General features: G+C 37.5%; 2 protein-coding genes across 13 annotated transcripts in view; one reads left to right on the top strand and one right to left on the bottom strand.

The window, feature by feature from the left end:
• GPR155 (G protein-coupled receptor 155) overlaps nucleotides 1–13,778 on the top strand; it is a 35,965-nt gene extending 22,187 nt beyond the window's left edge. For 10 of the 12 annotated variants that reach the window (XM_090144052.1, XM_090144056.1, XM_090144055.1 and 7 more), the window contains 10 exons: nucleotides 495–615; nucleotides 1,826–1,910; nucleotides 1,992–2,082; nucleotides 3,273–3,522; nucleotides 4,178–4,279; nucleotides 6,681–6,814; nucleotides 8,037–8,132; nucleotides 9,081–9,145; nucleotides 9,855–9,992; nucleotides 12,125–13,778. In XM_090144052.1, coding sequence (XP_090000178.1) covers nucleotides 495–615; nucleotides 1,826–1,910; nucleotides 1,992–2,082; nucleotides 3,273–3,522; nucleotides 4,178–4,279; nucleotides 6,681–6,814; nucleotides 8,037–8,132; nucleotides 9,081–9,145; nucleotides 9,855–9,992; nucleotides 12,125–12,347 — 1,305 coding nt within the window. In that variant the 3' untranslated portion in view covers nucleotides 12,348–13,778. Of the gene's footprint in view, nucleotides 1–494; nucleotides 616–1,825; nucleotides 1,911–1,991; nucleotides 2,083–3,272; nucleotides 3,523–4,177; nucleotides 4,280–6,680; nucleotides 6,815–6,978; nucleotides 7,110–8,036; nucleotides 8,133–9,080; nucleotides 9,146–9,854; nucleotides 9,993–12,071 lie in introns of those variants that run through there. The other 2 variants (XM_090144057.1, XR_016468290.1) reach the window with 2 other exon arrangements.
• Nucleotides 13,779–15,382: 1,604 nt separating this feature from the next.
• SCRN3 (secernin 3) lies at nucleotides 15,383–23,381 on the bottom strand. Its single transcript, XM_031599451.2, has 7 exons — nucleotides 23,180–23,381; nucleotides 22,806–22,987; nucleotides 22,131–22,330; nucleotides 21,460–21,672; nucleotides 18,930–19,092; nucleotides 18,401–18,581; nucleotides 15,383–17,210 (listed from the first exon to the last, which is right to left on the bottom strand). The coding sequence occupies exons 1-7, from the start codon at nucleotides 23,345–23,347 to the stop codon at nucleotides 17,055–17,057; spliced, it is 1,263 nt and encodes a 420-aa protein (XP_031455311.2). The 5' UTR covers nucleotides 23,348–23,381; the 3' UTR covers nucleotides 15,383–17,054.
• Nucleotides 23,382–23,390: the final 9 nt, after the last annotated feature.

Here is a 23,390-nt window from a genome sequence, read left to right as displayed (position 1 = left end):
GTATTAGTATTTCCTTAGTATTTCAGCCTATTTTTTCAGATTACTTCAGTACTAAAACTCTCGCATGAGGCTGAAAACTTGTATAATTCTTGGCTGATCTGTTGATGTTGACTCTCAGTTTCATGTTCAGGTCATTTCAGATGAATGGTTTGTACCTAACAAAAGCTTTGCATCTTGACTTAATATTTATAGTCTTGCAATAATTATATATACTTTATTTCCTGACTTTTCTTACTCCACTGCTGTCAAAAAAAGAATCCAAAAAAACAAGAGAAAGAAGAATGCCCCAGTCAGTGATGTAACCATAATTTAATTTATATATGTAAGCATAATACTTCTTGCTGTGCTATCTAATTCATAAAATTACATTGCAATGGTGTTTAGAAACTTAATGTAGCTATATTACACTGTGTTCAGGTTTGAGGCTTTTTGTGTGTGCTTTTGTCATCCTGCTTTCTGAATTTAAATAATGTCATCTTTTTTTTTCTTTTCAGTTTATTGCTTGCATTGGAATGGTGATATGGAATTTCACCATTAAACAGAAAGATGTAACTGTGCAGATCCTAATATTTATATTTCTCTACAGTTCACTTTATAGCACCTACCTGTGGACAGGTATGATTTTTCTAGGCAGAACTAGGTATAGTATAAAAGGTTAATGTACTGACATAATTTGATTGTATTCTTCAGAGTAATTGTTCCATTCACTTGTATATAATTTCACAAACATACACTTAAAAGCTGTGCCAAGCTGAAGCCCTACCAACGCAGGGCTAAATGTCAGATGCTGCTTCTGCTATTCAAAGCTCATATATAGACACGTCTGGTTTCTCTTTGTCTGTTACAGTACAAGACTTGCTGGTTTATTAAAAAAAAAAAAAAAAGTCAAGAACCTGCTCTCAAAGCAAAAGCAATTACAAATAGAGTAAATGGGAATGGGTTGCCCTTCAGCTACTCAAAAGCTTACTGCCAATTTTTAATTAATGCAGAATGTAAGACTTAAATTTATTCAGCATTAAGAAGATCTTAAAACCTTATGCCTCAAAAAACGGAATGGAGATAGCAAAGGAGCTTTAACATTTCTTCCCTGTGGCAATTGCAATTTCCAAAAACAGTGTATGTGTTCTGCAGGTGTAGATGATTAACGAAGAGGTTAGCTGTAGTAGACAAGTTTGAAAGATATATGAAGGAACTTGGGAAACCATTTGGGTGTGATTAAAACAGACTTCCTATGCCATTCCTGAGTCCAGAAGTGGAAAGGTTTATTTTGTGTGATGTTTTTGTCCAGTTCTGTGTTTGTTAGGCTGAGACAGAAAATAGCATATCATTAGTATAGTCTAGTGTAAATTCTAGCTTTGCTTTGACAAGGAAAGTGTTATTGGGCTTGGGAATGGAATTGACATTTGCAGAAGATACTCCTATGTAAAGTTACTTCTGTAAAAAACACATTAAACATTTTTGTGAAATTTAGCATTGACTTTACAAAGGACTCATCTTTTTTTAACCTTTATGAAGTAGTCACTTGTGTCTTAAGTATTCTTATGGCACCTTTTAAATACTTGTAAACATTCCTAGGCATTTATAGGTGGAAACAAATTATGATAGAATTTCTTCAAAGTTTCTTTATTCATATGATTTATTTTTGAAGTTAGGTATTTCTCTTTTACTTTCTCAGAATATAACTAGGAAAAAAAATGACTATTTTGGAATATTTGAGGACTGAGAGGCACTCTTTGGTTACTAAGCAGGTCACACACTAGAGTGTCTGGAGTCTGTAATTTTCAGTTCTCTTTTTAATAATAAACATTTCTTTTGTTCTTTGCAGGGTTTTTATCTTTCTCTTTGTTTCTATTGAGGAAGAGAGAAACAGTAAAGATTCCCATCGGGTTTATAATCATAGCTGGATGGGGGTAAGTTAGCACAGATGTTTACCTGTAGGGTTGGTGAGAGCAAGTTCAATATGTTACATTATTCATATTTTGCACTTCCAGAGTTCCAATGCTTCTGGTGGGAATCTTGTTAATAGTTGGTGAACATAACAGCACTAGCATTGACTCTGCCTTTTTCTATGGAAAACATCAGGTATGAGTATCTTCTGTCCTTGTCTGTTCTGACTTTTGCCATATCCAATACATCATTAAGAAATTGTCTTTTCTATTTGTTTCTTATGTAAGTAGCTTTCAGTCAAAGTGCAGGCTACTGTAACAATATCATTATACAATGCTTACAGATTGCTATAAAAATATTTCTGTAATGAAGCATTCGAAAAACCTGTTTGAGCAATGACCTTCAAGTTTAGACAACTATGACTAAGAAAAAGAGGGAATAGACTTCCAAAAGAAAAGTCATAGGAGTAGTAACGAATTGCAGAGCTCTCTTCTTGGTGACTAATTTGTAGTCTAGCTTGATAATTATCTACAATTGACACCATCCAGTAGCTAATTAATGTTTTTTAAGCTGTAGTAGATAGGATCTATGTTACATTGTGGCTGCTTACACTATGGGAGAATTTTCTGTGCAGTCAGGAGTTGAAAGTCCGGAAGGCTGAAATAGTTTTTTATCAATAAGTAGTTTGTCTTTGCTAGAGGACGTGATCTGTACTAGGGTAGCTAGTTGTTTTGTTTTCCCTCTGCCTTTCTTATGGATAGAGAGACTATGAGTTGCTCAAGATTATTCATGTGGTGCTTTCAAAAGTAACAAAATAGCTTCACAGTGGACAGTGGGTATTGGTGGCAGATGATTAGAATGAAACGTTAATTAATGGGATGTTCCCCATTGGAGAAAGCATGGAAATTTGAGCTGTGCTAGAGAGGAGGGGTGACAAGTGCATTCCTCTTTGGGAATTAAAAGGTACCTAAACTGAACTTAAAATGCAACAGTAATGGTCCTGAGGGGAAATAATATAATGACAAGAGGATGTTTTTGGAGCTCGTGGGAAATAGGAGTCCTCATGAAAAACAAGAGAGGAGGGGAAAAAAAGATAATGGGGAAAAAAAAGGTGGGAGGGGGAGAGGGGGGAGGTAAGAGAAAAAAGAAGGAAAGAGGAGGAAAATAAAAGAAAAGTAGCTGGCTTACTCATGAAAAGAAAACTAATTTCATGTACTAAATGCTCCTTCAGTGCTACGAGATGGAATAGCAGAAATCTGTCTCTGTGGATGCATTTCTTAGTGTATTCAGGAAGCTGCAGAAGTTAGAAAGAAAGATATGTGCAACAATTTTCCTTTAGTTTTTATTTAGGTATATACTTTCTTTTCTCTCTTTTTACTTAACAGATAATCACCACAGCAGTGGTCCTGTTCATCAGCATATTGATGTCAGGCATCTCACTTATGTGCATGAACAGAAATAGACAAGAGTCGAACTATGAGGTACTGAATCCATATTCACCTCATGGCCAAGTGGAAGGGAACGAGGGGAATCAAGTTTCAGCCACTGTGCCTCAACCTTCTGCAGGGTCTTCTGCACAACCTTCTCCTGCACAATCTTCTGCAGGTTGTTCTGCACAACTGTCTGCAGAAAGAGGTATAGAAAATAGCTTTGTAAGAACAAATTAACAACTTGGGATACAAAAACAAACAGAACTGTACTAAATTTAATTCTGACCTGGGAGGGATTGTTGTTTACAACTTCAAATGTGAAGTTAGTTAGAAAGAAAAATCTAGATATAACTGTCCAAGGACTTAGGTTTATGTTTCTAGGGAAGGTTTGATTATTATTATTGTAAAGTGGGGGAAGTAGACGGGGAAAAAACCAAACAAACACGTATGTAGGTTTTCTGTAAGTGATAGTTTTTCATAAGCATATGATAAATGCAGTCCAGTAGGTTTCACAGGTTATTTACCCAGTAAACTGTCTCTCTGAGAATTAGTTATATGCTTTCAACATTGCTGATCCTACAACGTTGCTAATCCTTGTTTGACTTTGGCTTTCTTACTCACTTCTCTTGTGTTTTTCTTCTAGCTAAAAGCGCCTGTGTTGCTTCCATGGTGGTAGTGCTATGTTAAATATTTCTATGTATTTGTAATAAAATGCATGTGCTCTCTCAGCAAATTGGAACGATTCCCTGCTTTCCCCTTTTAGATTATCTGTGAATATACTGAAGTATAGCATATAGTATTATACTTGGAGAATGAATTATGGCAGTGAAGGAAACTAACTATCCTATTATCCTTAATAGGTTGCTGTTCTTGTCAAACAACAAATGGGGAAATATCCTGTGCTAAGGAGGACAAAGCAGTGCCAAATGCTGTTGAAAACAAGGTTCCTTCAATTGAGACAGGTAAAACAGCAGTGTATCCATGTTTTAATATTACAGACTGGAATGGGTTGCACAGAGAAGCTTTGGATGCCCCATTACCTGGCAGTGTTCAAGGTCAGGTTGGATGTGGCTTTGGGCAACCTGGTCTAAAAGATCTCTCTGCCTGTGGCAGGAGGATGCGATGGTTTCACACCAATGGCCAACTGAGCTCTGCCTCAACACTCCCTCACCTGAACTCTACTACAACACTCCCTCACTCCCCTTCCTCAAAGGAAGATGAGGAAGATAAAATATGATGTAAGGGGGGAAAAAAGTCTCAAAGTATCAGATAAGGATAACAAACTAAAGGGAAAAGAAAGGTGAGAAGGAAAAAAACAAGCACAGTGAGGAAAAAAAAAACAACCAACAATTATTCTCTACTTCTCATTATCAAGTGATGTTAAGTCACATGTTGAATCAGAACCTCAATATGTGTGGCAGTTGTTCTGGACAGGCTTTTTCACAACAAGAGCCTTGGCCATGTCCTCTCCCCAAAACCCCAGCTCCTGCCCAACCCCAGCCTGCTGGGTTTGGGAGCCTGGAGAGAGCCTCAGTGCTGTGCCTGTGTTGCTTAGCCATAGGCAAACACTGAGGTGATATCAAGGCTGTTCCAGCTACAAGTGCAGAGCACAGCACTGTGTAGGCTGCTGTGGGGAAAGTGAACTCTATATCAGTCAGACCCAGTACAGGGGATTGAAACTAGGTGGTCTTTAAGGTCCCTTCCAACCCAAACTGTTCTATGATTTTATGGTTGACTCTCTTCCACAGCATTTGTGTTCTGCTGCTATATTTCTAACACAGTAGCAGTGAAACTATCTGTTCTCTCAAGTCACGTTGAAAACAGTTGTTCTCTCAACTCTGCTTCAATAATTTATATTTCATATTAAATTCAAGTGTTGATATGTGCATTGGTATTTATGCAGCTCTTGTTATTCATTAGAAATCTTTAATTGCTTAAGAGTGACAGTTCTGTGTATGTTTGGTAGATTTGTTTTTTTGGGAGGAGTGTGATTGCTCAATGTTGAACTGCTAAAATCTAGACAAGGTAGGACTAAAGTAAATTTACTATATACTTCTGTTCAAATCTTATTTCCACCCTGAAGTCTTTAAAGCTTTTATTGTAGTCATGCACAGGTTTTGAATAAGAAACTTTAGGTCTAGAAAAGCAAGTACTTACTGCATACTAGATGAAATGTCCGTGCTGCTGTATTATCCAAATCTTGGGGAGAAACATGGAGAAAATTGACTGAGGGGGCCTTAGGCGTCACTGAAATTGAGGATTGGATCAAAGTGGCTTTCAGCACCTGTTGGAAAATTGCATGCTCAGCCCATTCTCATCATACATCTCTTTCAACAATGAAAGCTATCTGCAGGGCAGCCTTTTTTTTCTGTTTTTTTTTTTCCATTTTTAACAAGGTAGTCCATATTCATATGTTTTATCTGAATGCAGAATTACTTCAAACAAAACTAAATATTCCATTGCTGAAACATACCTTGTTTTATCTCCTTTCATAGTATGTAGCTTTCTACTTATTGCCAACTATTTTTTCTATGAAGTAGTTCAGAGAAACACCATAACAAGGTCTTCCAGTGATAGGGAAAGGGCAATTTAATTTCCTTATCATAAGAGATAATGTATTTTGAATCTTACGATTAAGTGGGATTTTTTTTTCTGCCTATGGAGTGAACAATTCGAAACTATAAATCCCTAAAAGCAAATTGTAATGGATACACTTATGTAACTGACTGCATTCATTACCAATCCTTCTGTTATCCCATTGAACTATGAAAGGTATTTGGTACTAAGTCTTAGTTATGTCCTTCACTGTTAAGTTTTTCACTGCCATCTAGAGGAATATGCTCAGAATTGCTGAGAACTCCACGTGAACAAAAAGCATCTATTCTCTGTGTATTTGGTTCTTTTATTTAATAGAATTATGGCAATTATCTGTTATAGTGTGTTAGAAATACGGTAGCAGAACTGAAATAAATATGGTTGCTCTTCTGATGTGGCAGCATTGACATATGGAATACAAATATTGCAGCTGCAGTATACTTAGAATATTTATTCCATACGTTAATTCTAGGTTTAAAATCTGTTCTGAGGACATTGCTAATATTTCATTATCGCTAACTCTTAACCACAATTTTTATTAGTCCTTTGAAGGAAGAATTTTGTTGTGAAGTTTCTTCATCTTAGGAATACAAACTGTTCCATTTGAGGATAGATGTCTGAACTGTTGGTTGTCAAAGCTAGCATTATGTGTGTAGGACTTCAGTACAAACACAAGGTGATTTAATTCAACAAGTTATGCTAGCGAGTTTACTAATCAGTTTAGAGATAGTAAGTTAGCCTAATAAAAATTTCTGGTTTGTTTTTCAGCTGATCAGTGTGTGAATCAATGTAGTGCTCAGACCTGCGTACTGGCTCAGGAAGAACAGCTTCTACAGACTGGAGACAAACAGCTGGCCAGACATGTGCTGCTGTGCTTGCTTCTTGTTGTTGGCCTTTTTGCTGTAAATACTTTTTTTCTCCTCCCTGTTGTTTCTCTCATTGAGGTGGGACCATTTGTAGGAAGGCTATGTAGACAGCCCAGTAAAAAAAAAAATCTTCCAATTCCTACTTTTTATAGTAATATATTAAGTAAATCAGAGGCTTTATTTTTTTTCTCCTATTGTAGGAGGTGTATCATAAGATTAATTTATTGTGTGGCACAGAAAAATTAAAGGCAAGTTAAGGCAACAGTGTCAGTGAGCAAACTTCACTGGAGAACCCCAAAGGGACAGGAAAAAATTGGAATCACATCATTGGGTAATTAATTCATCACTACCACTCCTTGTCCTATTTTTTTCTCAAGAGCTAGACATCTTCTCTAGATAGCAGTTAAAAGTGTGAAGTGAATTCTACTTCTGAAAGAGACTGTACAAAAAGTGTTCCATTTGATCATGCTTGAATTTGAAATTTGGACTTTGTAGAGGCATTTTAGTAAATAAGATATTGTAAGATGTTATTTGAAATGGAAGAATGCGTTTTCATTGCTTTTCATGCTGATTTGGGAACAAGGCAACTAAGGTTGATATTGCCTATGAAATTAAAAAAGAAAGTCTACTCTGAAGCCTGCAGTAAAAATATATCTTGGAAAAGAATATTTGATACGTTTTCTGTGTTCCAGTGGTGTCCCAAATTTGACCCTCTATTTTCAACTGAATCCAAATGAATACTTAAATACGATGAAATGAGATCAATTATAATAGTTCATTATCCTTTTCACCCAAAGGGGTTAACTTTGGATGTTTTATTTTCTTTAATCAGGTATCTGAGATAGCTGAAGTGTGACGTGCTTCAGCTTAATGCAATCTTAACTATGTAGAAAATATGTAGAAAGCAGTGGTCTCAGCTCAACAGGCCTCAAGACAAATATTGCAAGTGTTAATATTGTCTGTGTTAGCTTGAATACTTGAGAATGCTTAAAGCAAGTTCCTTGTATAAACATGTGAACAGGCAGGACCTCTACACTGATATGCTTTCCATTACTTTCTTTAAAAACAAATAAGCTCATTTGTTTACCCCCAGCTATTAAGTCTAATTAAAATAATGTTTTAAAATGTTTTTTCTCTCCTACTGTCTTCTTGTGAATTATTTGTTGAATAAATGCAGGTGAAGAATAAGAAGGTGATTTTAACTTTAACGTTTGGTTTGTAGTATTTTATTTTTCTTGTTTGTTTTTTGTTTTTACAGAATCTTTCCAGCTGTTTATGGTGGCTGTTCAACCAAGAACCTGGAAGACTGTATGTGGAATTGCAGTTCTTCTGTGCTGTGTTTAATTTTGGTCAGGTACTTGCTGATGTTTATTTTGCAAATAGCTTTGTTGACAGATGTTGCAGCTCTTGCTGTTACAAGCGCTGTACAATGAAGTCCTCAAATAATACTGAAGACACCAGATTCTTAAGCTGTTCTGTTTTTTTTCCCCCCAAATTTTTTCTTTTCTTTTGATAGTTGTCTTACCATAATGTGATTGCTTTGAGTATGAGCACTTTAAAAGGTACAAATGGCAGCTGAGTGCCAAATGCCCATTGAGACAGAGTAGGATTTCAGCTTTATTTTTAGCAGGAAATTTCTGCATAACTGCATAGATACAGTATAGCTACATAGGATACTTTGGCTATAGGGCTTTAAGTTGCTACCTGTGCAATTTCAGTTTCTTCACTATTAAGTAATACTTGACACAAGTAGATGTACAAATGTTACAACTGCACATAGCTTATTTCAGTGCAAAATGACATGTTAGATTGGTGGTCTATGAAGGTGAAAGCAGAAGAGTGTTAGTACTTACCAGAGGGAGTATTTCTCAGGTCTGTGTACAAGTGCACCTCTAAGATGCAGTGCAGAATCAAGTAATGATAATCTGGCTTGGATACAAAAGCAGCATGGAAGAATAGTAGGAGAACATTACAGCATGTAATTGTAGTAAGTTCTTTTCTTGATGTTAACAAAGACAGATTGAAATAACTGGCTACGTAGAGATACTGACATTTTGTTCATCAGGTAGCTTACTTACTGAACTGCTTCTTTGAGAATTTCTTTGACAGACTGTTATATATTAATATGTCTTTTTAAGGACTAAGTGAAAAAGCAGAAACAAAATGAATATCAAATCATGACTAAGAAAGAGAGATACTCTTAATTTGTGTTTTGACAATTAGTTGTTAACACTTTATTTCTGTTCTTCAGAAGTCAAAAATTTTTGCTTAATCTATTTTCTCTGTGTTTTTTTTCCTTTAGGGCTTCATTTCCTTTGGTATTTTTGGCTTAGATAAGCATTTAATCATTTTGCCATTCAAGCGAAGGTAAGTAGAATGTTTACACTTACGTGTACAAGTTTAATTATTAACAACAATGATGTTAAAAGAGTTTTGAGTGTTCTGTGCCATACCGTTCAAATTCCCTATTAGTTTTATTTTTAAAATTTCTTTTTCTCTCCCAGTTATGGAGAGCTAATTGCAGTTCACTGTATGTGAGTTTTTACTGCTGCACTAATAAACTCATGCTGACAAAAATCTCAGGAACTCCCAATAGACAAAATCCTAGTCTAACAATGGTAAAACGTGTAGTAGTGGATCTTCAGAAATAATTTTAGCTGAAGAAAAAAATTTATTTGTGAGTGCTGGTCCTGATTCTTTCAGCACTGTTTTAAAGTCCTCTATTAATTAGCTCATACAAGTTCTTTGTGTGGATGGAAACTTTCATTGGTACCTTACTTTGAAGAAGTAAATTGTACAAAGTCATCTTTAAATTAGAGCTAGCTGGCTGCATTGTGAATCCAGCACCTAGGGCTGGCTACTCTCTGTCCTTCCTTCAGCCTGAACCCAAAGTAAAACTTCTCAATGTTCAAAGGGTGTACAAGTATAATAGGAAGATTATATTTAAAAACATTTGCAGAAAAACAGTAAAAAGCTGTGATGAGATTCCTGTGAGTTCCATTCTTATTTCCAGTTTCATTAAAAGTGCCTTTGTTTGATTTAAATTTTTATTGTTGTTCCCATCTCTCCACCCCAGGCTTGAATTTCTCTGGGGAGGCAGAGAAGCAGAAGGGCATGCAGATCCCACTCTACCTGAGGAAATCAGGATGACCTGTCAACAGTTTGTTCATTATCATAGAGATCACTGTGTCAAAAGCATTGTCAAAGGCAGAAGGTAAGGTTTTCCCCCTTCATATTTAACCTGTTAACAAAGCTCATAGCTCACCTTTTGGAAATAAAGAAATGCAGTACAGTCATTCTGTTGGTGATTTCTGTTCTGACCTATTCACTCAAACCTTCAAGTGAAGATTAAGAATTTTGCAGTAACATGTAGAAAATATTTATTGTCTAAGACTGAAACACTGAGGTACAAATTATCATGTTGTCTAATCTAGTTTAAGGTTTTGTAGCTCCTCATTAAGTCCTGTCCCCAGTTCTTGCAATTAGCAGGAGTTTAGAAACAAAAGCTTTCTGAAGAAGTGTATGTGTCAATGTCTGTAACAGCGTGTGTGATGCTTCATTTTTGTCTTCTAATTAATAAGGTGTTTGTATTTATGATAGAAAATGTTACTAATAGCTATTGCAGGAGGCAAAACTATTGCAACAGAGCCACTTGCTGTCTGAGAGTAGAACATCCTTAGGACTTTACACCTTTTGAGTTCATACAGTTTCTTTTGCTGATTCCTCTCATGAACCCTAAACCCCAAATTGTGAGATTGCCCAAGCTTGCAGACCCACATTATGATCAAAGATCATAATGATCAAAGGTTATGTATTCGGTTGTGTTCAGGTGCATGAGAAGAGAAATGCAGACAGAAGCATCAGGAATAAGAAAAAGATACTTGCCTGCATTTATATATCTAGTATGATATATATATTGCAGGATATATATATATGTATGATAGCAGAGAGATGAAAAGTTGTTTGAACAGGACATTTTTACTTCTCTTGGCATGGAAGCTCTCTTGCAGGACTAGTTCTGCAGGGGGAGATTCTTTCAATAATCAGATAATCTGAAACCATATTCCAGAACTATTTCTTTGACAGCTGTGTTCCCTAAGAAGTAAAAGCAGAGACAACTTTATTAATTTAGGAAAAAAAATGAACTATGGCAGGGCAAGGACTTGCCATACAGAAATGAAGTATTGGAAACTATTTTGAAATAAGACAAGTTTTAAAGTTCTGTGTTTCCTGCACTTCTGCTGCTATTGAGGTTTCTTGAGTTTTGGGCTGCTTGGTTAGTTTTAGTGTTTTGTTATGGTTTTTTTTTTTAATTATGTATCATCTGAGAACAAAATCTGACTTTAACTGCTTTATTGTTTTCATATTATGTTCGCGCAGAACAAGTTTCACATCCTTTTTTTTCCTCCCTGTGGATTAAAATGAAGCATTTATGTTTATGTAACTTGATCCTATCCTCATTGATTTAAACATCCTATAACCGAGACCTTCTGATCATGGATTTTTATTTGCTAGATTTTTTTTTTCTCCTCTATGATAGTAACTTGCTATATGTTACTGCTGCTTTTAACTTAGATTAAAAAAAAAAAAAAAAGGAAAAAAAAATAGAAGTTTATTTTTTGCTATCCAGCACAATTGTTAATCATCTTCAGAAACCCCGTGCTTAGGTTCCATAGAGGAGATTTTAGATGAGCAGAAACATTCATTGCTGCAGGTAAATTTCAGAATGGTATTTTACTGCAACAAGACTAGATGTTAGTGGAATTACTTCATAAATCTGTTAAATAAGTTAGTAAATTAGTTGTCTTCTTTCATTTATTCTTAGTACTGCCTGCTTTAGTAAATTTTTAACCAGATATTCAAGATAAACAGTCTTTGTTTATATATATATAAGCAGCTGTTTTCTGCTTGAAGCTGTAGAGAAATTTTAAAATGGTATTGAAGCACAGACAGAGGTCCTGCTGCTGCAGGCATGCTGCACTCAAATCATACTTTGTTGCAGAAATGGTCATGCTAATGAGTACATGGGAAGTAAGTATTCACTAAATAGGTTTGCGCTGTGTGTGCTAGTAGGAAAACTGCTGCTTCTGTTTGTTGATATTTATTTACAGAGGCCTAAAATAACTTTGTATGTAAATTTTGCTTTTCATTGAAGTGTTTGTAGGAAAAGGTAGTGAACACTGGCATGTCCCTAATATGCAAAACTTGCAAATTCTCCTCTAACATGTTCTTAACTATCATGATGTCTTTCCTTGTTTCCTGCTATTTTTCCTTGCCTTTCCCCATCGTACAGTGGTGATACCAGATTTACAGAACATGTGGGTGAATCATTCCTTTGACATACAGGTGTGGTGCAAAGACCTCCACTGGCATCTTCTTTGGCTGTGATCTGGTGAACTGGCTCATCCAAGTTGGCCTCGCCTCTGACCGTGGTGAAGCTGTGATGTATGGAGACAGACTGATGAAAGGAGGTGTCATCCAACATATTACAAATGAATTTGAATTTCGGGATGAATATTTATATTACCGCTTTGTTCAGAAGAGAGCAACTACAGCTGAGAGCCAGTGACCTGAGCTTGTAGACAGAGGGCAGGCAAGCAGGGGTAAATGTGACCATCTCTTCTGGGTTTGCTGCTGAAACTGGAAGTGTTTCTTTCTCAGGGCTCCTGGAGAATCGTGTTACCTTCTTGTGTAAAGTTAAGAAATGTGGTTCTACTTCTGTCTATTCTGAAGCAAATGATAGCCAGTCTCAGTGAGCACTAAACCAGAAGGCAACTACATCAAAACAAGGTACTCTGGATTTCTTCCATTTTCAGCAAAACAAATAGTAAAATAGTATGTGTCACTGACATAGTATACATACACTTATAGTAGCAACTTTAGTACTAGACTGGTGCCACTGGAATGAAAAATAGTTTTCTACAAAGATACTGCAGAAACATACAAAAAATAATCCCCACTCCTCAAATTAGGAAACAATAATGTATTCTTACATAAACAGCTGGTTCTGAAGTTTTACCTTTTAGTGGTGGTAACGGCTCTGTCAAGAGTGGATTTTTACTTTCTGGAGTAAGCCTCCATTATAATTCAGAAGTGCCAGCCTCAGACAGAGAATGCGTAGAATCCTAGGACACCTGTGCAAGTCAAGACCCAACATTTTATCAAGCCATGAGATCTTTTAAATAACATGCATTGACTTCTAAGTCTATTCTATAAACAAGACTAATGGAGCATCCAGGTTAAGGTTTACAAAAGCTGGAGATATTAGAATGTTATTATTGAGCATGTAACTGAATTTTCAAATAGGCCTCAGGTATCCCTCTGTGATGTTAAGTGGTTAATCCAGTGTCATTCAGATTCTCATGCACTGAAAGCAGAAACTTCTAGAGTATTTTGAAGAGGTTAAAGACAAACTGCAGTATCTGATAGCCATTACACTGCTAGGAAAAGCAGTTCTAATGCTGAAAGAATGGCATTTATTTGTCTATAAAAATATTATATAATGAGGGAAAAGAACAAAAATACTAAAAAAGTATTTGCACATCTGGAATAGTAAAGCAAATGACTTTTTAAAAAAGCGTCCTTTAATTTAATTTTATTTTTTAAACACAGATTTTATTACAGCTACTTATGTGTAAACTTTGTATTAAGAACTGAAAATGATTTTAGCAGCATAAACTATTGTTCAGGAAACAGTCATTTTATGGTAGCTATAACTTTGCAAAAGATTTCAGTCTTATTGCGTATCTTCAGTGTACTCTGAAACATAACTATATACATGTGCTACACAAACTGACATATTTTAATGTTTCCAGCAACAAGATAATTGATACTTGTACTGGGCTGTGGCCACAAAAAAAACCCAATAGTTTTATTTCCATTAGAATTGCTGAAGACATCAGACATTTTGGAATGACTAGATATACATGTCTAAAGAGCAGAAGCTATGTGTCTGGCTTCTAAATATTGTAACTTATTAATAAATCTGATACTGATTTCAGAGTTGTGGCTATGGTGTGATGCAGGGTTTGCGGGGGTTACGTGTGCATGTGAGCTGTACGAGAAGTGCATCTTCTGAGGGATTTGTTAAAGTGGTTTCTGGATTTCAGATTTGCTATGTGGAGTATGCAGAGTGGTTGTTAATGGACGTCCACCAGTTTTCTTCTAATTGCATGCCTGCTCCTGATGCCAGCAAGGAGCTAATTCAGATCTGCAGGAATGTTTTGAAATAATCTCCTTAGCAAATACTTTTTATTTCAGAAAATCCTTCAAACATTCGAGCTTAACTAAGCTCAGTTTGATGGTCCTAAGTTTAGTCATCATTCTTGCATTCAGCTCTCTCATTTTCATCATGATGTCCTTGCCTTGGCCTCCTAATAATGGCTCTAATACCTCCTAGGTTTGAAAACAGCACATCTGTTTTAAATAAGAAATTGCTCAAAATGCTTGCTTAGAGATGTTTGCTTTTAAAAATCTAATGAAAGAGGACATCTTTTGATAGCAACCAACAAAAGCTATGGTTACATGAACTGTTACAACACTGTGACTTGTGATGTAGCTAGTCTGATGAAAGTCTATGATAATTAACAAAAGAAACTGTACAACGAATATGGAACATGCTAATATATTTCTAAATCATTGGAGACTTTTGAAAGCAAAGAACAGGTTTAGAGTAACATTAGGAAGTTATTTAACTCTTATAGCTGACAAATATTTGATTCCACATGGGAGCACCAGCAGGCTTTAAAGTAGTTGGTAGTTTAATGTAGAGCAGTTGTTTATCTGCCGATGTGTGTTTTTGTAAATAGCTTTGCTTTTAAGACTTGGTCAGTGATGCAATGAGTTCTTTTGTTTTGAAGGTTGATTAGCTTAGGATAGATATCAGTTAACTTGGAAGCTGTATTTATTTTTTAAATTATTAGTTTTTAAATAATGATCCTTAATTAAGTTCTAGATTTGAAAAAAAATCTCTAAGACATTTCTAGGTGAAGTAGATGCAAAGATTGCCCTCTAGAGGACATTCTGATGTATATATACTTCTTTTAAGTATAGTTATGAGGGGGTAGTGCTATTTATTCCTTCTGCTCTCATCTTGTGTTTTGTACCACGTGTACTGGGAAGATAAAATCCCAGGAAGAAAGGTACCAAAATATCTCCTACTCTGTTGGCCACGACTGGATACATCTGAACACATCATATTGTTTTTACTGTGTATACTGTAGACAAATAACTGAAAGACAACCTAGAAACTAGAAGAACAGCTAGCCTATATCTGCATATATTACAGTCTGACCAACGTGTGTTTAACCTGACAACCTGGTTAATTGTTGTCCTGAGATTAAGTGGCCAAGAAGTTTGCTTAAAGGCCTGGTGCAACCACCTTCTTTATTTTCATTACTTGTAACTTTACTGTACTTGCAGTGTAGCATAAAATTGTGCATCTAATTTTGCTATGCTGCTTGTAAACTTGACTCTTACCTTGGTTTCCTGCAAGTTTTACCTGGCATTTATTGCTTCTTTGAAGTTGTTATGGAACTAGTGTGGAAAAACTGATGATCCCAAATAGGACACTGATGCAAATTAATTGTCAGATACAGACATTCATGAGGAAAACAGGTAAATACAGCATATATTTATTAAATATACCATCTAGTTCACAAACATACGCTCTACTATTGAATTTTTAAGAAATGGTGATAAGACATGCACAAAAGGTTCACAGTTGACTCAAGCTTACTTTCTTAAACAGTCTTGCTACTGCCACTCAGTCAATATATGATCTATATATACATGATCTATATAGTTAGTTGAAGAACTGTTGCTGACCCATTCAATTGTTGGTGTGGATCTGAATATGCTACCACCACATAAATCAAAAAGGACAAATTTGATCAAGTTTTCTTCATCTTATTTGTTTGGCAGCATATTACAAATCTCATTTTATATGTATTTCTTATATCTGCCTAGATTGTTTCTTCCCCTGGGAATATAGAATGGCTTGCAAAATATCAAAACTTTGTGCAGTTTTCTTACATCTGAGATGACTCCAGAAACTGAGAAATATAAAGCATTCATCAAAGGAATGGTCTTTCTGTGGTCTGTGGGGATACTGCATCTTGTCACCTACTATCACTGTAATTTCAAAGCTCCATTTCATTTTACACATTCTCTTCTGAAGGTCCGCAAAAGCACTGAAATTTTTTTCCTTCCGCTTGTAATTTTTATTCTGCTTGATCACATAGCAAAGTCAGAACCTTCCTTCTTTTTTTTTGCTCTCTTTATCCCTTGCTATGGTTAATAAAAGTAGTGTCACAGCTTGACCACTGCTTTTAGCAGGAAAAGCTTCATTAAATCAACTTCTTAGTCTAGCAATTTTAGCGTAACAAGGTATGGTTAAAATAAAATGAAAAAACTTGAAAAGTCCTTTTAAGTGCTCCACTGAGTATATGTATATACTTATGTACCCTGACTTATTCATTTCCAGTTGCTTCATTTAAAACAAGCAAACAAAAAGGTTACAATACAGTTTTTTTAAAAGGAAGCAACGTTTATAACAACGTTATAAAATGTATTACAGAATTAATTTAAAATAATTATTTTGTATGTAAATAAATTATTTTTGGTATTGGTGGGAAAAATAGGGAAGTGAAAATTGTGTGGTAACTTGCAAGATGCTTGGTTTGTTGAATTTCAAGTAATCAGATTTCACAACAAATCATGATACAAGTTATGATTTGGATTCAGTATAGTTAAAGTTCTTAGCCTCATCTGATGTTAAAGGAGTAGAATATATGAAATACACCTTAGACAGTATTTATTGAAGAGCTGAACATCAATCTTTCTTAACCTGCATACCACTTTCCTTTTTATTCAGTGAAAGCAATACTTTCTACATTCTAGCAAGTCTTCCAGCCTGGCCATGTAAATTCAGGCAAGGAGAAATTCTGCTGCAATTATTAATTTGACTATAAAAGTTACACATGTGTAACATGGGGTTGTTCTGCAACTTAGTCAAGCTACTGAATTCTAATTGCATCTGTTGGTTGGCATATCAGTCCCTTTTGACAGGTTTTTGCCACTTATGAAGGTACTGCCTAGCTCTAGAGAGGCTTTTCTGCCTTGCTTCCTACAACCAAAAGCTGTTTGGCCTGAATAGAAATCTGCATCTTTAAAACTGTCTGTATGAAATAACTGGCATATTGAAAATAGGAGGTAATCTATAGAGCCACTCCATTAGAAGAGGTAAATATAAAAGCAATCCATTCAAACAGTAACTTTAACCATATATTTTGAGTTCTTCATCTACACACTGTGAAAAAAGGTTAACCAGTTGGTTTACGTCAGGACATCCATTTTGCAGGATTGATTCCATTTCACTCATCTTTCTTTTCTCCAGCGTCTGTATCTCTTCCAGCATTTCTTTACCTTTGCCCTGCAAAAAGAAATGTCTGTGTTTCACTGGAAGCTATTCAAAACATGTAGTGTTCTCCCCCACAAAACGCTGTTGTGCTGTCCTTATTTAACCCTATAATTGTTGATAGAAGTTAGCACTATTGCAAATTTTCTTAGATCTTCCCTAATACCTAGAACTCTCTCCACTTCCCTCATATTCTTTGACTAATGTGCCTGGGAGGGGAGCTGCTCTAGGAATTTAAGCCAGCAAGACTTCAGTGGGCTTATGTCCATTTTTTAGATCATGTTAACTGTGTAAACAGGAGAGACGCTGTTGTTAGAAGTACCTGCCTTCCTGTTTTACCTCTGTGCCCAACTATCTCTCTGATCTTGTTTTCTTTCCTGATGTCCAGGGAAATTCCTCAATATATACTACTTAAAGCTATGTTATTTTGGCTGCTTCAGAATATCTTCTGTGTATTTCAGATACTTCTGTAGTGCTTGCTACGTCCATGCTGCTGCCATTTAGATCAGCAAAATTAGGATCCATGTAACTGTTGAGTCCAGAGCTACCTACAATTTATGTGTTGTAAACATGCTGCTACAATGTATCTGGTTTTAGTATTTGGTACAACTTGGCACTGCCAGTATCCCGAGAAGATGTACTAGTAACAGTGTTGCCATCATTGTCAGTGAGATGTTAATTTTGTGGTCAAAAGAGCAGGAGAGAGAAGAAGCAGGAGAATACGAGGAAAAAATAGAAACAGAAGTTGGACTATTCAAACTGAGGTTCTGTTCGTAAGGTTGTTTGACGTGACATGCATAAGAAAGTCTGTCCATACCAAGCAATGGTAAAAGACATGATCTCCTTGCTGGTAGAGGCCAGAGCCCTGAAGAGTTTTAAGTACTTGTATCAGGAGCTGTACATTTGCCTGCAGTTGCTCAACCGCTTCCCTGTTGTCTGACTAGTGCAGGCACATGTATAGCTCTTTCTTTGCAAGATAAGCAGCATAGATACTTCTCTGGAGCTACGCATAGGGGTACAGCTAGTTTCAGTTCTTAGTGTTGAAATCTGGCAGGCATATGTTTCTAAGATGACTGGCTTCTGGAGCACTACCATATTCTTCCCCATTCATCTAAGGGCATTTAATGATATCACATTAACAAAACGTGAGCAAGGTGCTTATATAAACCACCTGCTTGGACTGGAATCTAATTTAATCAACATACCTTCATAGTTTCCATAACTACAGCAGCACTTTCATGTTTTTTATAGAGCTCGTGTCTTCGATCTGGCTTACTCTGAAAACGTGGCTGCTTCTTGACTGGATCATCAGGACCAAATGTAGGGGAGCTAGTTTTTAATAACTCAGTAATACCAGGCACAAAAATGAAAGGCTTGAACACAGACCTAGGAAGAGAAAATAGAACATAGATCTTTACTGATATAGCTGAGTTAAAAAGTAGTCAGTAGATTGCTGTTTTTTCCCCATACTTCTACTTCCTTCTCTCAAGGAAGAAGTTTAAAAAATTAAAAATTCTCCAAATTTTTTAAGTGTTTTTAAGTCAGTGTGATAGTAGCACGTTTCATTAAGTTGGTAGAGGGTATTAATGTACATAACAAGCATTACATTCCCCCTGCTATTTGATTGTGGGTTCTTTGGAAAACAAAACAAAAAGGACTATAGTTAGACAAACTGATAGGCTTTTCATTTTAGTATTTACAGCTTTTTATCATCATGACTTGCTGCTGCATCACCTTGCAGGGTCTGGAGTTCCCGTAAAGAAGTGAATGCATGGCAGATTAGGATCCTGAGGCAACACAGACACCATGCTTCCAGTTGTCATAAAACCACCTTCCATATTAATGCCACTCTCTTTGTCGCGAAGAATTTCCATCATTGTTTCAGAAGTGATAGCGCCTGTTTCACATACAAAACAATCATTTACACACAGTGCTATTTATACTGCCGGTTGGTACATTTTCTGCAACTGGCTGCTTTTACCTTTAGTGGGCTATGCCAACCTTACTTTTTCTGTATTGGAAAAAAAAAAAAAAAAAAAAAAAAAAAAGCCAAATCATACTTTAATATGTAATACTTCAAAATATCGCTGTTTTCCCCCAGGTATTTATTTCTAAGAGTAGGTGATAACGAGCTATAACAGTTATGACTTCAAAAAGGAGAAGGGAGGGAGGAAAAGAGGGTGGGTGATGCTTCCTAGAAAGATGTGGTACATATGGCTTGCAAATGGTCATCTACATGACAGTAACAGTAATTTTTCAGGTGAAAATCAGCAGCTTGGATTAGAGGCTGAACTTTCTAATTATTGTGCTGGAGTTGAGAAGACAAACAGTCATATTGGTCGTTGTGATCTGTACACAGGTAATGCCCCTAGGCTGCTTTGAAATGTAAAAAGTAACTGTGCATGGATTTTGTATGCCTTTGAAATGAAGCCTTAAGACTTTTGTGTGTGTGTGTGCTAGCATCTGACCTTCCAAAGCACAAAAGCTTCAAGTTGACAATCAGAATGATGAAATTCAGTAACTTATTTTATACACAGAATCAACAGAATGGTAGCCCTGGCAATCCAATATTCCAACAGGCAGCACTTGCAATACTTCTTTCAAATTTGTTGTTCCAGTTGAGCATACATTTAGAACAGAATAAGACTAGTTAATTCATTATGTTTTTTCTGGTGGGAAGGACCATCTACATTTAGTCTCTTTGTGGTTGCCTCAGTGAAATTCTAGCTACATAAAGATGTAGTTTTTAAACTGTCTTGCTGTTTGCTCTTAAAAATACGCTATTGCTAAGTCAGATGTGCCTTAAAAAAAAAAACAACAAAAATGCAGTACAAATTGTCTGTAGCCAGGCCTACGGGAAAATAATCTCTTGTTAGTATTCTCACAGTTGCCTGGGCAAGTTGGAGAATAAAAATCAGCAAGTTGGACAAATCAATGAAATTAAGCAGCAGTTGTTTTGTGAGCTGCAAGCTGGCAACCTGTCAAGCAGAAAAGGTGTTGCCTATTTTCCACTAGACTTTTTTTTTTTTTTAAATTACTTTATATTCCTAAAATACATTCCTTATTATTTGAAATGTGAATAACATTTATCTAAAAATGGTCTTCATGTGGTAGGAAGCATGGGGAAAAAAAAGATGTAATGCCATGGAGGGAAAAAGCTGGGCAGGATGGATTAAGAAACCAGTGATTTCACTGCTGCTTTAAACCAAATAGCTTCTAGTTAGGACACCTATTTAAAATAAATCTAAACAGAACTGAAACCATGTGAGGCTGATAACCTGAACACCTAGTGTGATTGTTAAAATGGCTCAGGTAATGCCTGAAAATGGGGATTTAGAATGAAAACACTGATAGAATCCCAGCATTGTTATCATACAGGTAAATACAGGTATTATGAAAATGCTTTCAGTATTCAGAACCTGCAATTCCCAAAATGAATGCAGGATTTACAGGATCACTATAGCAGGAAAGCAAAAAGTAATTATTCTGATGCATGAACTAACTGCTGAACTTGGTCTGATGGAGCTCAGCCAAATAAGTGAAAAATGCTGGGGTGCAGGGTTACTGGAGTTCAAATTAATTACTTCAAATGAGCAAGTGAAGGCAGATGTATCAAAAAGCTGCCAGGTGGATGCAGTTTGAAGTAATAGCTTCTCTCTCTAGAGAGGTCTGAAAATAAATAAGTTCATGATTAGGAGCACCTGCTTAGAGTACAGAAAATTCTTTTATTCTGCTCTCAGTGTTTCATTAGGCTGCATAAGGTTAGAGTAGCAGTTACAGTGAAACTGCAAAGATTTAAAAAACAATCTCAAAAATAAACACAAGATTATGTATGTGAACACTGTGCAGGTGAATGGTGTTAGATTAAAGATGTTCATGGGATTCTTTATGGCTGCCAATCCTTGGGAGTCTGTGTTAGCCTCTGCTTTTTTAGTTACAGGTACAGTAGTGATATACAGCATACAGGATGATTCAGAGCGAGGTCTTACAGACTTTTTTTTAGCAGTGTGGTCTCAGTGTCGCTACTGTAGCTGGGTGTTTGATATTGGATGCTTGATTTAATTTTTTTTCCCCTCATCACCAAATTGGCAAAAATGGACAAAAGTCTCCAAAGTTCAGTGTTTCTTCTTTAGGAAATACATGTTCCTAAGAAGTTCTGGTTCATCAAATCATATGAAAGATTACCCACATCAGAGGTTTACTCATTTATGATTTAAATTAATGTAGCTCACCAGACAGTCTTAAAAAATACAAAAAATGATACCTTTATGTTTGTTCAGAAGTTTGTAGCCTTCACAATAGCGGCTTCTGGATGTAGTCATTCTAGCGGTATTTACGTAAGAATATGTGGCAGCAAAATCAAATTCCTTTTCCCCATCCCACCAGCCCTTGCTTTTGGCATATTCCTTCATCTCTGGATGTTCTCTGTCAATCTTGGTTGTGATAGAGAGCTGGTTGGAAATATTCCGCACACCTCCTGTTTGTAAGGTGAAGAAAGAATCATTTGAATACAGTGAACCTTTTTCCTGTCCCACTGTTTACATTTAATTCCATTGCTACCGTCATATTTCAAGCTCTGTCCTGACTGTTCCCATCCTCACATTCTCAGACCTCAAAAGACATAGCTCGACACCTCAGGGCACAATGACCCTGTCAGCACCGACCGGTTACCAAACTGAATTGATTACTACCATCCCTAAGACTGTACGTACTGCTGCTGTTCTCATCCTGGCCTGCTTGCCATCCTCTGTTCTCCAAGTGCAGAAGTGGTCATCTCTGACTCTGAAAAGGCCCTCTGAGAACCTGCTACCCTAAGATGCAACTCCCATCCATGTCCTGAGGCTAGTTTCATGCCTTCATGAAGTGGTAAATGAAAACTAGAAAATTGCCACTTGTCACCACATTCAAAATACTTAAAGAGAGCATCATCCATACCTTCTACTTTTTCTGCTGCCCAGTGTTTTCCTGATGTCTCCAGCACCCATGCTTCCTTTCTGTCAGCTATCAGAAAGCTGTTATGGTACGTAAAGGCCATGTGGCTCTCCATGCAGTTTCCTCCCTGGCCGTATTTTTCTAGCAAATCAACTATGACATTAAGAGCCTTTTCGGCTGTGTCCGCTCTCTCAAGTCCAAGCCTAAAACAGAAGGAAGATGTTATCTTTGGAATTACAAGCTCGAACGTAACTATTCAGCATGAGTATTCAGATTGAACTGGAATGCACCAGTAGTTGCCATTATTTACATGGAGATGTGTGGCTAGGTATGTGTGAGATGGGGGAAATAGCAAGTGAGACCAGATCTTAGGAAAGGCCCCTGCGCTGGGTCCTGTGCTCCTGTTACGAGTCTTATTTCAGATCGGTTTTGCAGAGAACAAAAATGCTTGATAACTTCCTTGTCAGACTTTATTTCGGTGTGTGATACCTCTCCCGTCCCCAGCTCCTGGCAGAGAGGAACGAGCTAACTGCTGTGCCAGTAAATGCTTATTTTTAACCACGGTGAGAACAGCAGAAGAGACAGACGTGTTTCCTGCATGCGAAGGCACTTATTTACCCATGTAACTCAAATTCAGTTCTGAATCCAGTCCCATTTACCAAAGCAGCGTGTGCAGACCTTACGAGATCCATGCCCAGGAGCGCCTCGGCACCGCACACCTCCTCGCGGCCCCACACGGCCTCGTTCCCGATGCACACCCCGTGCTCGTTGGCGCCCATCTCTGCGCCCCACAGCCATGACGGGCGGCTCAGGACCACGGCGTAGGTTCGCTCCGCTTGCTCGACCGAGACGTAGGTGCACTGCAACGAGCCGCGGCAAAGACGTCGCCTTTAACGCCGCCGCTCCCGCGGGCATCCCCTCCCACCCCGCCCCGCGTCCTCCCGACTCGCCGCGCGGAGCCCCGCTCGGGCAGCCGGGCCGCTCCAAAGGACGATCTCCCGGGGCCGCTTCCACGAGGGCGCCCCGTCCGGGCGGCCCCCGCCGCGGCTCACCTCCAGCCGGGCGCCGGCCGGGTGCGAGGCGGCCGGGACGTACAGCACCTCCTGCACCTCGTCCGACGGCCGGTCCGAGTTCTTCCCGAACACCACCCGGCCCCCGGCGGCGGCGGGCGGCAGCGCCACGAAGGTGTCGCAGGAGCGGGGCGGCGGGCGGGCGGCCATGCTGGCGGCGGGGAGGGGAGGAGCGGAGCGGAGCGGCGCCCCG

Source organism: Phasianus colchicus, chromosome 7 (assembly GCF_987193195.1).
Source record: "Phasianus colchicus chromosome 7, bPhaCol1.hap1.1, whole genome shotgun sequence".
In the NCBI taxonomy this organism is placed as follows: Eukaryota; Metazoa; Chordata; class Aves; order Galliformes; family Phasianidae; genus Phasianus; species Phasianus colchicus.
This window is presented reverse-complemented; position numbering and strand designations above follow the sequence as displayed.

Coding starts and splice junctions, on each gene's coding strand:
- SCRN3 (XM_031599451.2), bottom strand. CDS start 23,347: ATGGCCGCCCGCCCGCCGCCCCGCTCCTGCGACACCTTCGTGGCGCTG. Junction 22,988..23,179: donor CGGCCGGCGCCCGGCTGGAG/GTGAGCCGCGGC, acceptor GGCTCGTTGCAG/TGCACCTACGTCTCGGTCGA. Junction 18,582..18,929: donor GGAACTCCAGACCCTGCAAG/GTGATGCAGCAG, acceptor TTCTCTTCCTAG/GTCTGTGTTCAAGCCTTTCA.